At 38.6% G+C, this 12,649-nt stretch overlaps 1 protein-coding gene across 1 annotated transcript in view; it reads right to left on the bottom strand.

Moving 5' to 3' along the window:
• The window catches only part of ADAMTS5 (ADAM metallopeptidase with thrombospondin type 1 motif 5), a 53,807-nt gene that overhangs the window by 22,735 nt on the left and 18,423 nt on the right, over positions 1-12,649 (bottom strand). Inside the window, exon 3 of the mRNA XM_002716775.6 lies at positions 4,731-4,898. Coding sequence (XP_002716821.3) covers positions 4,731-4,898 — 168 coding nt within the window. The remainder of the gene's footprint in view (positions 1-4,730; positions 4,899-12,649) is intronic.

The following is a 12,649-nucleotide window of genomic DNA, read 5'->3' as shown; positions in this document are numbered from 1 at the left end:
TCAAAGACCTGTGTTCAATAAATGGTTATAAGATAAGCTCTTTCAAAATGCTACAAATTAACTTTTCAAAACTGTCTATGATTCTCTCCAGCAGCTGAGGTTGCAGGTGCTCTCATGCTGTGTCTATGCAGATGGTGGCCTTAGTCATCACCGAACGTTGTGGATGTGGCTACAGCAGACACAGCTATCTGTTCTCTTCTCAAGGTTATTAAACGTTTGAGAAAGGAAATGCAATAATCTGCTTTCCTTGCACAGTTTCTCCACCATTGCTTACCTTTGTTTTCGAGGATCACACTCCCAGCCAAGCTGCCTAGAGCTAACTTGTATAAACTGTCTCCAAGGATCTTGGCCAGGGTAGCAGGGTCAGGGTGGGGAATCTTCCAAGACATCGCTTTTCTTTGCTGGAATCAGAAATCTGCCTATACAGTTACTTTCGAGGGTGCACTCTGACTTTTCAGCCATACCTAATTGATGCATAGCTCTTGTTGGAACCAAATCAAGAAACACTCAGTATTAATGAGTTTAAATTTGGCAGTGGCTGAGTGCTACAAAAGTCCAGCTACTTATAGCTAATAATTTTAAAAATAAATCAAATGCTCTGAATTTAATTTTGCTCCAGGACCTCAGGTCTCTAGCATTTCTGGAGGTGGGGAATATGGAGTGGGGATATGATATTACATATAAATGGAATGTCAAGATAATGTACTTTTAAGACAGTATCCATTTTAAAATAGCAGTTGCTTTGTTGATTTTATAAAGAGGTAGCTTTAGGGATCATGCACACATACTAGGGTTTTCTACCTTGTGGAAAACCATGCTACAGCAAGATGTTATTATATTATAAAGAGTTTATTTATTTATTTATTTTGCTTCTCCCTTATAGTCAATTGATACCACTTCTTGAGCTCAGTTCACCTGTCCGAAGTATTCTCCAATCCTATGACTACTTTGTTAGTGTGGGCAGGTATTGTGGTGCCTTGGGTTAAACTGCAGCTTGCTACACTGCTTCACTGATCAGAGCATGAATTCTAATCCTGGTTACTCTGCTTCTGATCCAGCTCCCTGCTAATTCACCTGGGAAGGCATTACAGGATGAGCAAAGTAATGGGTTCCTGCAGCTCACATTGGAGGCACAGAATGACTCCTGGCTCCTACTCTCCGCCTTACCCAGCCCTGGCTGGAGCAGTCATTTGGAGAGTGAACCAGTAGATGGAAGATTCCTTCTCTGACTCTGTCTCTCTCTGTCTCTTTTTCTCTCTCCCTCTCTCTCTCTCTCTCACACACACACATGCACATATACTAGCTCTCTTTCTCTCCTTCTCTTTCTGTCTGTCCCTCCCTGTCACTCTGCTTTTCAAATAAATAAATCTTTAAAAAATTATTAGTGTAGAGCAATGTTTAATTTGTTTTTCATTATTTTGACATTACTTTTGTCACTACAGACTGCTGATAAAATAAAATAATGTTTTTTGGTTAAAACAAAAGACGGACTAATCAAGTCAACATATTCAAAAGAGAGAAAGCCTAGAGTTTAATCATGAAAATTCTCTGTCTAAAGAATTTGGTAACTGAATTTATTATTTATTCAATATACTCAGAATTTTTTTTTTAAGTCAGACAAATGTATACAACCTATTTATACTGAAAGTATGTCCTCAGTTATTCTCTGTGCTCAGTGCTTTGGAATAGAATCCAAAATGTAACAGATAAGTATATTTGTTGTAAAATTTTTAAAAAATAAGAGTAGAGACATCTTTAAATATAGACCCATTTTTCAAAAATTAAGACAATGGTGAAAGGATATTTACTGCACAGAAAGTAAAATCATAAATTCCACAACCATGGAATCATTTAAAAATTATGGCAATGAGGAACAAAATTGTGCACAGCATTGTAATTAGTTGACCTAATACTTGCACAGGAAAAAAAATTGTACCATTTAACAGTAAGTATTTGCTGTTTTAGCAACTAAATCCATTCAATTAGTGATTCAAGGTTTAACTCAAGCTTTTGGAATGTGTAATGTGTGATTTTGAAATTAAATATTAATGCTATTTCATTTTCATAAAACTGAAAAAAAGAAAATGAAACAGTAAGGGTAATATTAACAGTGGAGAATTAAGATTCTACTCAAGAGGATCTTTGTTAAATATTGGTTTGATCAATATAGTTAGGAAAATAATCAAGTAAACATTAATTTCAAGACTTTAGCATCCTTCAATTATATGGAACTAAACATAAAGTTACAATTTTATTACTGATAAAAGAAAAGCCTATCGTAGTGAGTATCAATATTGATTTTAAGTTTTTACAGTACTAGGATCTTCTTTTCACTCGTAAAGAACACATTTTTTATTGAGAAAAACTTTAAAACAGTTTGGACCTTGATTGCTTTTAGGAACAGAAATGTTTTAAAAGTTTTATTTATTTTTATCTGAAAGATAAAATATGTGTTTGTGTGTGTGTGTGTTTTGTGTGTGTGTGTATGTTTGTGAGAGAGATTATCTGTTATTTCATTCCCCCAAATGCCTGTAACAGTGGGAGCTGGGTCAGACAAAAAAGAGGAGCTGGTATCTGCAATCAGGTTTCCACATTTCCACATGGGTGGCAGGGATCCAACCAATTGAACCATCACTGCTGCCTCCCAGGGTCTACATTAGCCGGAAACTGGAATCAGGAGCAGAGCCAGGATTTGGCACTCTGGTATGGGATGCAGGTGACCCAAGCAGCACCTTAGCTGTTAAGCCAAACTCGTGCCCTGGGAAAAGGAAACTTAAATAGTAGAAAGCAGCTAAGGTATTGCAAGTTCACCATTAAAGCAGTCAAAATGAGTTAATGACAGATTTTGGCTACACAATATTGAAGAACTAGGTATCTGAATTTTTTGTATGAAACAAGTTGAATTGATAAATCTGTTTTGATGACATAATCAGAGTTTAAGATGACCAACACATGAACAAATTATGAAAATATTTATTCATAAACTTTGTAGAACTGGGAAAAAAGTTACCACAGAATATCTTTACCCAAGTTTAAACTATACATCCTGAAATAATTTTTTGGGAAATTATTATGATCAAGAATTTCTTTGAGGGGCCAGCATTGTGGTAGAGCGGGTAAAGCCAACACATGCAATGCTAGCATCCCATATGGGTGCCAGTTCCAGCCCTGCTGTTCCACTTCTGATCAAGCTTCCTGCTAATGCACCTGGGAAAGCAGAGGAGGATGGCCCAAGTGCTTGGGTTCCTGCCACTCATGGGAGAGACCCAGCTCCAGCACTTTTGGCCATTTGGAGTGTGAACCAGCAGATAAAAGATATCTCTCTCTCTCTCTCTCTCTTTTTCTCTCTTTATTGTAACTCTGCCTTTCAAATAAACAAATTTTTAAAAAAAAATATTTGCTTTATATTCAATGTAATGACTAGTTTTAGAAACAGATCAATTTCAGGGGAGCAAAGAAGAAATACGAATATGCCTATTTTTTTTTTTTTATTTTTTTATTTTTTGACAGGCAGAGTGGATAGTGAGAGAGAGAGAGACAGAGAGAAAGGTCTTCCTTTGCTGTTGGTTCACCCTCCAATGGCTGCCGCGGCGGGCGCACTACAGCCGGCACACTGCGCTGATCTGAAGGCAGGAGCCAGGTGCTTCTCCTGGTCTCCCATGGGGTACAGGGCCCAAGCACTTGGGCCATCCTCCACTGCACTCCCTGGCCACAGCAGAGAGCTGGCCTGGAAGAGGGGCAACCGGGACAGAATCCGGCGCCCTGAATGGGACTAGAACCCAGTGTGCCGGCGCCGCAAGGTGGAGGATTAGCCTAGTGAGCCGCGGCGCCAGCCGAATATGCCTATATTTGTAAGACCAGAAACTGGACCAGTGTGATTTCTGAAGTTCTCTTCCAGCTCTTATGTATCAATGCTCCTGGGTTTCCAGTCTTTTAAGGTAATAAAGGATGCTAGGAAATCTGCAACAATTTGTTGTAAAGATTACTAAGGTATCAGGATATGCTATTTCTAGAAACTGTGACTTCTTTATTTGTATATAATTTGTTGTACTATACTTAGTTTCACAGAATTTACTAAAGTATACTCTTCTCCTGAACTGTTATCTAAAGAATAAAGCCAAAGATTTTCTTTTGAACTGCTTAATGTGTTTTCTCACCATTCAGACCACTTTTTCATTTCCATTCTGCTGTTTTTACTCCACTTTCAGAAGAATCTGCTGTCTGGATGAAATAAAATTCTTTCAGTCAATGCAAACGTGGAGAACTTCCCTCCTTTGCTTTCTGTTGCCATGAAGAGAATCCGGTGGAACTGTCACCTACCCCTTAACCACACCCCTATAATAAGCATGTAACAAATAATTCTGAGAGTCATCTTAATAGCAGGGAAACCAACATGTCTGCCAAAGTTCTCACAGGAAGCTGGTGGTGAAAGAAGGAATAAGAGCCAGGCTTTCAGAGCACCAGTGAGGCATTCTGTGTGGTCTCCCACACTGTTTCTCTTTTGAACTTTGCAATTCCAGAGCAAAAATACCATAGCTGCAATGCCACCAAGGACGCTGGCATTACGTGCCAAGAGATGGTCAGCTCCCTTGCTCCTTTCTCTCAGAGTGTCTCAACATCCATTGTCTAACAGGGCTGGATGATACTGTGTGGAGGCTATAACGAAGAAAAACTCCGAAGAATCCCCAGTGATTTGTTTCCGGGACTACGCGGTCCTGAATGATACATACCATGGCCATCATCCAGGAATTCCGTGATGGTGGCTGAGGTGCACTTGGACCAGGGCTTGGAGGCATCAATACTGGTGAGGATGGATGACATTAAGCGCTTGTCTTCTGTGGAGCCAAAGTTCTCTTCACAGAATTTGGAATCGTCATGAGAGAGGCCAAGGAGATGTCCTAGGGAGAGAACAGAGAATGTGAAAATAATAGGTGATTTTGCATTTCTGTGTTTCCACACAATTGCACTAGCACATGATTTTTTTTTCCCCAGGTGGTAGATGAGTTCATTTTTAATACCTTCTCACCCAGACGCTGGATCCGCAGGGAAATAAAAGCCGCATGTTATTAGTGAAATAGTTACTTTTGGTGAACATTGAGATGAAGATTTGAAAAACTCAGCTCAGGAGAGGATGATTGCTCTCTTCATCTGGTCCACATATGCTGTGTGACATGTAGAGACCAGGCCTTATTTAGAATCTAGAATCTGTGAGACAACTGTGCATTATGTCATAGCCCTCACCACATATTATTTTGATCGTCTAATTTTCTGTTTTCTCGGATCAACCATAAGCCCCACGAGATCAAAGTGCTTCTCCCCCCATTCACTGCTGAGACTTCAGTATTTAACTTAACGCCATGCAAGTTGCAAACGCTTACTAGAGGGTTTTTGAATGCCAATGATTTCTGTTTTCTTTGTCAAGGAAATACATGGCTAGCTGTGTGAGATGTGAGGATGAAAGAAAGGGAAGGGAAAATAGAGACTTTCTGGTTCCATGAAAGTGTAAACATGTTATTCCTCTTTATTCCTTTTAGTTATTTTGTGAGTTATGACTGTTTGCTAGTCTCCCAAATAAATTGCTTATTTTGAAAATATGCCTATCATGGAGTCAGTGTTGGTGCTGGGAGAGAAACAAACGATGTTAGTGCAGTGATTGTTCAGACAGCACTCAGCCAGGTGGTATTTAGGCTGAAGCTTCCCAACCACGTTCTTGGCAACCCCAGCCTACGCCATTTCTATCACATCAAGCTAGATATTATTTCACAGAGTGGATAATTGTTATTTTATAATCCAATAAATTGCTTTTCATTACATAGTATTAACTTCCACTAATATTAGGATAAAATTACATTCTCCAATATATCTATAATGCTGCTAAAAATACAGAAATTTGAACAGTTTGTAGAAACTCTAAAAAGTAGTCAAAAATCACTCTAAGAGTGCCTTTTTAGTAAAGGTTGCTAGAATAGAATAAAAACCACTTATAAGGATGTGGAAAGTAGTATTGCCAATTGATTACTGCATTCTCCTTGGGTTCCTGATGCCAAATGTGAGTGCTCTGGCCATGCTGTCAGGAGTTCAATGCACACAAATAAATCCAACAGAGATGAAATCTTTCACGTTGCATTCCCACTACTTTTGGCCAACTCGTTAAATCACTGACACCTCATAACAAGATCGTTCACTGAGCAGCTGACTGCTGTTGCGGCTGCAATTAAGTGACTAGGGCCCAGTGACCTTCCAAGTCTCCACATTCTTAGCTATTTTTTTTTTTTCGGATATTTACTTCAATAGGATTTACTATGCTAGCAAATTTTCTCTGGGAAAATCTCCCAAATCCACTCACCTTTCCTTGGATCAGTCGCATAAATGTGCACCATACTCTAGAAAGTATGTCTCAAACAACATGTAAAAGAAGATTAGCAGGAGCTCATCCAATTTTGACTGGTGTGTTCAGAGAAGTCACAGATCCCAGAAAAATACAGAATCTTTCACTCATGTCCTTTTAAAAACTACTTACAGTTACTCAGGACATTCAACACTTGTTGTGAGTGCCCTCTAACCTTCCAGAACTTCTCAAGGTAGAAACTTTATCAGCTAGCACTGTGGGATTGGTGTGGCAATTTCACACTGGAGGTTTTTTTCCCCTCTCTGGCATAGAAAAGAGAAAAAGTGGCCCCAAATGACCTTTGTAACACAATATTTATTTGAACCTAGGTTTCATACTTTTTTAACAAAACATTTGAGTTTTGCATTCTATTTCATAAGATAGTCCTATTTATTTAATGGAGTAATAGTCTTTTCTTCCAAATCTATATAAATTAAACTTTCCATATGCATTTTTATTATTGCATCAGGGATTTTCACTTCATTTGGAGGGGAATGATTTTGGATTTCTGATTTAAAATGCAGGCCATATGGCAAATACCAAGTATACTTTCAGGGGCCTGGGAGAATATCTCATTTTTTTTCCTTTCTACAGTGAGACAAGTCATATAATTTTAAAGATTTAAATTATGTAAGCAAGGCAGTTTACTTTTAAAATATTTTGTCATAATTTTATGAATCTTTTGGCCTGCTCTTGGGCATCATATTGTGAGTTTTATGCTTCTGAATTTGCTAATTTGTCCATGTAAGTGAATCGCTACCACAGATACATACAAGAATTCTGCCAGACAAGCTCGCCATTCTGAGCATGGACAAGTCATAGCTCCACCTCAGCCAGAACTAGAGGGGGATATGAGGGGGATATGAATTTTGTTAGCTCCCCAAGCCAGGCAGAGAAGGGCTGATTGCGGCTCATCTGGGAGAGACTGACATTTTAAGGGTGAAAAAAACATCTTGTCCTTCATGGAGAAAGGCTGTGCGATGGCTGCGAGAGACATGGGCAATTTGGAGAACACTGAAGCGCCCCCAGACACAGGAAGCCTGTTCCTGAGTGGCTGGAATCAGGGCACAGAGAGAGAAAGCCCATGTGACTTCCCTTCAGAGCTGGACGGCGACTGAAAGGGAAGATCAGCGTGGGGGATGCTTGGATGCTCTTCAGGAAAGACGTGACCCACATACTGAGAGCTGTGCACAGCAGAGGGTGGATTCCAATGGGGGCCCCCCCAGACAGTTTTGCTAAGGCTTCTGATGTCAATCGGAAATTTGCCCACATTATTCAGCCTGGAAATGACAAGGTACATACAAAAGCAGCAGCTCTTTTAAAGGAGACAACGCACTATGACACTAAAAGCTCACTAACAGAGCAAATCTGGAATCTAGCGAATTTAACACCAAGTTGCTACAACCATGTATGTTGAGGAGGGGTTGTGAAGGGGAATGGGAAATTATACAGAAGACCGAGGACAGTCTCTGGCTTTGGCGACATCTGTCTTTCCAGGGAATTTGTTCATATAAACCCACAGAGATACTGGAAATGAATGGTGTGGTTTGCAGATTAAGGATTTCTGTGACAAGCAGCTTCCAACGGCATTTCCCAGCAGACAGGATTAGACATTCACGGCCCCAGAATAAAAGGGTTGGTGAAGAATATGAAGAAGTGGTGGAGAAAGTGATTACAATGCCTAAAGCAGGTTGTTGTTTTCATCAAATTGTGTTTTATGATTTTTTTTTTACATCCATACAGAACAGCAGAGTGAATTGAAGGATGAAGTCTTGAAGGAGGCAGGAAAGTGGAATTCAGAAACCCAGAAAGACAATTCCTGGAGCAAGTGTTTGGTGCAGTAGTTAAGATGCTGCTATGGACGCCTGCATTCCATATCAGAGTGCCTGGGTTCGAGTCCAGGCTCTGCTGTTGACTCCTGCTTCCTGTTACTATGCACCTTGGGAGGCAGCGATGACGGCTCAAGTAATTGGATCTCTGCCCTTCAAATGAGAGATGCAGACTAAGTCCCAGGCTCCTGACTCCAGCCTGATCCAGTCTTGGTTGTTGAGAACATTTGGCGAGTGAAGCAGTGGATAGGAGATCTCCCTATCTGTCTCTGCCTCTCTCTCTGCCTTTCAAATGCATAAATGAATTTTAAAAAGAAAACAATTCTTCCCTTAGGAATATGGAGAAATATTTCTTTTTTCAGAGTCAGAGCATAGGAAGAAAAGGGTGGTGAAGATTCTCAAGAGTAAAAGAAGAGATTTGGGACAGCTCAAGCAAGCTCCCTCTGCAAAACAGGCTGAGCAGACTTCTAGTGAGAGGGAGCCACAGGGATGGACTCGTAGGGGTCTGGTGGGGGTGGGAGTGGGGTTGAAGTCATTTATAGTCAGGGTCTAAAGCTGAGTTCCCAAAGTCTTGCTTTAGAAGAAGTAGTGTTTGTGTTTGCAACCACTTGTAATCAAGAGACATGCAAAATGTGGAAAAGCAGTTTGCTTGAGCAATTCTGTTCACAATACTCTCTTTCTTAGTGAATCCTTAATTCTTGATGATATAATTGGAAACTTCTCACCTAAAATCCTGAGGCAATGAAAAACCAGTCATTGACAGAATCTGAATTTATGTACTCTAAAAAGAGGAGAGAGAGGGACAGAAGCCAGAGTGAAATTTCAAGAATAATATAATTGTCTGAGCCAGGAGTGTTTTCCCAAGGAATGCCCCCCTCAGGACTGTATTCATTTGCTAACTATAATCATTAGTAAAAGTCAAATTGTAAATTGTAGGTGCTTTTGTAGAAAATTTTGGTATATTCTTGACAGATATTAAGTGATGTCATAAATACAACTGTCCTGTTAATGAGTGCCCTTTTCACCAAGTAACACCAGGATGGAGTTTGTCTGAACAACACTAACCAAATGAATTTAATGGTAAATTATGTCTCAGCAATGTGTATACACTCAAGAGTCTGAGTGATAATGTTAACACAGAAATGGGGAACAGTTACCTGATAATGCTTCTAGTGTGATAATTCTCTTTAAGATTGACATATAGGTGCTATTTCATTTAAAATTTTATCTTTGATATTCCCAATATGGAAGAATGTGTGGCCTCCTTAAATTTACAAGTGAATCTAATATTAGAAAGAAAATCTGTGATAAAATAGACATATTTCCTCCACAGGCAAGTATTGGTTCAGCTTCTAATTCAACTTAGGTATTACTGTACTCTTCAGTATGACTTAGAACATTAACTTTAGGAAGGAAATCGCTTGTTTTTCTAAACTTTGGTGTGCAAGTTAAACAGAATTTCACAGTCTTGTCTCCTGATTCCAAAGTGACCAATGGTCAAGGGGACACAGCACCACATTCTAAAAAATGTTACAAGCAGCTCTGTAATGTGTTTACTTGGGAACGCACTGCATGGATGAAGCATCTGTTTCTTAATGAAGTCATGTTTTTATTTTACCTCATTTTCCAGCTGGGATTATGGAGGTGGAAGACAGTCTTGCCAGGGTTGAAAAGTGAGTCAACAGCTTACATGGGATCAGAATCTAGGATCACTGAAGAGAAGAGTCATGAACTCCAGTAATCAGGCTGTACATGTCTACTCAAGCATCTATTCCTTATGGAGAAGTGATAAACTCTCCTTACAAAACAATAAATATGAATGGTAAATGTGGTACCAATTATGTCATTTGGAAGGAAGAAAACTTTTTTTTTCACTTCATTCACTAGCAGGGTCAATATGCTTTTGAGTCAATTCAGGGTTATATCCTCCAAACTGAATATTATCTGAAAAGCAATTAAAGGCCATGAAAGAAATCTTGGGCTCTGGAGCTAAATGAGTTGGGTTTAAATTTTACCATAGGAATGTATTAATTGCTAACCTTAGGTTTAGAAACTTCTTGGTGTGCTGGTTTCTTCTTCTCTTGGTTGATCTATAAATAGTTCTTATCCCATGGCACTTTGTGAGGTTCAAATGATGTAAAAGATACAAAGTGTTTAGAACATACGCTTGGTATTTTTGAAAGGATTAGTAACTGTTAGCTAACTTCACTGTCCTCATCAATATTCTAAGACTGTTATACTTTTACTTATTCATATGCTAGTCTTCAGTAGTTTTAATACACTTTGATGCTATTAAACAACTTCCTTTGGGAGGGGAGGAAAATTTTCCCCTAGAGAAACAAGAATTGAAATCTGATTTTAAAAAAAAAGAAAAACTGACAATAAACACTAAATCTCTCAATGATGCCAGACATAGAGCAAAGTCCTATATTCCCTCTTTCCATCTGGAGGCCAAGTAAGGCTTAGTGTGGTATTGCTCCACGCTGGAAAGAAAAAAAAAAAAAAAACATGCTCAGTTCATGTTGATTAAAGCCATGAGTTTGTGGGTAAATACCAAGTTTAATCCCAGCTTCCTCTGACCTCACATCTCACAGCCAGTCTGGACATCTGATTCTGTGCATTTGGCTTTGGTCTATGGTGCTTTGAGGGCCTCAGCAGCTTTTCAAAACATGGCCTTTTTAATCTAATCATCTATGGGAGCAGAGTCACACGAAGATCAGCACAACCAGAGAACAGCCTGTAACCACAGCAAAACACAGGCAGTCCTGCTGTTGTGTCTCGACCACTTCCTAAGTCACAACTGAATATAGGGTCTTGGCTTGTTTAAGCCGCTGGACTTTAGCCTAGGAAGCACACTGCAGTCTTTCATTCTGCAGAAATTCACTTAACACATTTTATAATTAACTACAATAAAGCAAAGCTTTGGCGTGTTTGCAAATTATGGATTTCATTAATCTAAATAAAATGATTGTTCCCCCTAGAGTATGGAAAGCTGGCCCTACATCAATAAAATTATGTTTCTAATAACCATGTGTGCAGCAGGTGAAATCTTTATTATTACAAGTTGATAATAAAAAATTGACAAGTTAAAAATACAAACGCAAAATGTAAACTCAAATTAACTGAAATGTCTGAAGTTCACATTTGGGTTGTAAATGGCTGTAAATACATTCCTGCCTCCAACTCAAGGCACATGAATGGGGACTGTATTTTCTGAGTGCTTGAAATGCCCTAACAATATAATCAAAGTTTGCATGCATCTATTAAAGCAAGGAGGAAAGCAATTCAACATCTATTAGCATCATCTTCCAGTAGCCTACATTGTCATCACTTGACTATATACTTCCAAAAATCTCACTTTTTTAAAGAATTAGTAGAAATAGAGAAGTGTTATGCTTACACGTAATACATGAAAAGAGTAATTTCTCAGAACTGTCTGTTTAACCCATGCCCTTATGATTTTGAGTAATTTAATCCTGTATCTAGAAATGGTGTCACATAGAGACTTCAGTTTTGCCTCTACTTATCTTACACATCAGTTCTCCATGTAGGAGCTTTTTAGGTGCAGGGAGCAAAAGGAAAAAAAAAAGAAATTTTGATTCAATTTATGTGGAAAAATGTATTCAAGTTTGAGTTTTAAACCATAGTGTGTAAAAAGAGAAAGCACTTGGGTACTCCCATGAAAACTTGCACATCAACCAATGAAAATGCTATTCTTAATCAAATATATCCTTTAACTGTTTACAGAAGAAATAAAGTAGAAAAAATCTGAGATGGGCCTGAGAATTTTCTCCCAGCTTATGTTTTGAGCACAGCGATACATTTACACGGCATGAAGGAAATGCATACTGTGGAATATGGTTTAAGGAAATTCAGAACACTCTGGAAACAGGTTCCAAAACATTGTTTTTGTCACTTTACATGGCCTGTACATGTAAATTCCACTTATGAAAGTAACAAATATCTAATGGAAGGGAAGATGGAAGATTGCATAAAAAAGTCAAGTTAGAATTAGAATCTAGAGTGTGGTTAGCTTGGGCTGATAGCTTCATAAAGCAATCCAAAAATAAAACACTGGAAACAGAGTAGTGAGCTACAGTATGCAAGATCTAACTGGCTGAAGAGAGAAGACTCAGGTGATATTTTGTAACACATGTTCATAATATTTAGGCAAAAAGCAAAACCAAATAGTAAAGCAGTGAGAAAAAAATGAATTAAAGCCAAATTGCTTTACATAAGGGGAACTGATTCCTCATCCTCCCACATCTTGACCTTAAATATTGCAGCTTAGACCATATATAATGTAAAAAGAGAAATCAAGCAAGTAGTGCTTAAGTGATGGAGAATGAGTTACACAGAATTTAAAAGAAGGAAACTGATATGGTTCAACCAAAAAATTAAAGTGAACACACAAGCATTTGATTTTGCATGT

This window comes from Oryctolagus cuniculus, chromosome 4 (genome assembly GCF_051225735.1).
Source record: "Oryctolagus cuniculus isolate XC-2025 breed Fujian yellow rabbit chromosome 4, ASM5122573v1, whole genome shotgun sequence".
Taxonomy (NCBI): Eukaryota; Metazoa; Chordata; class Mammalia; order Lagomorpha; family Leporidae; genus Oryctolagus; species Oryctolagus cuniculus.
This window is presented reverse-complemented; position numbering and strand designations above follow the sequence as displayed.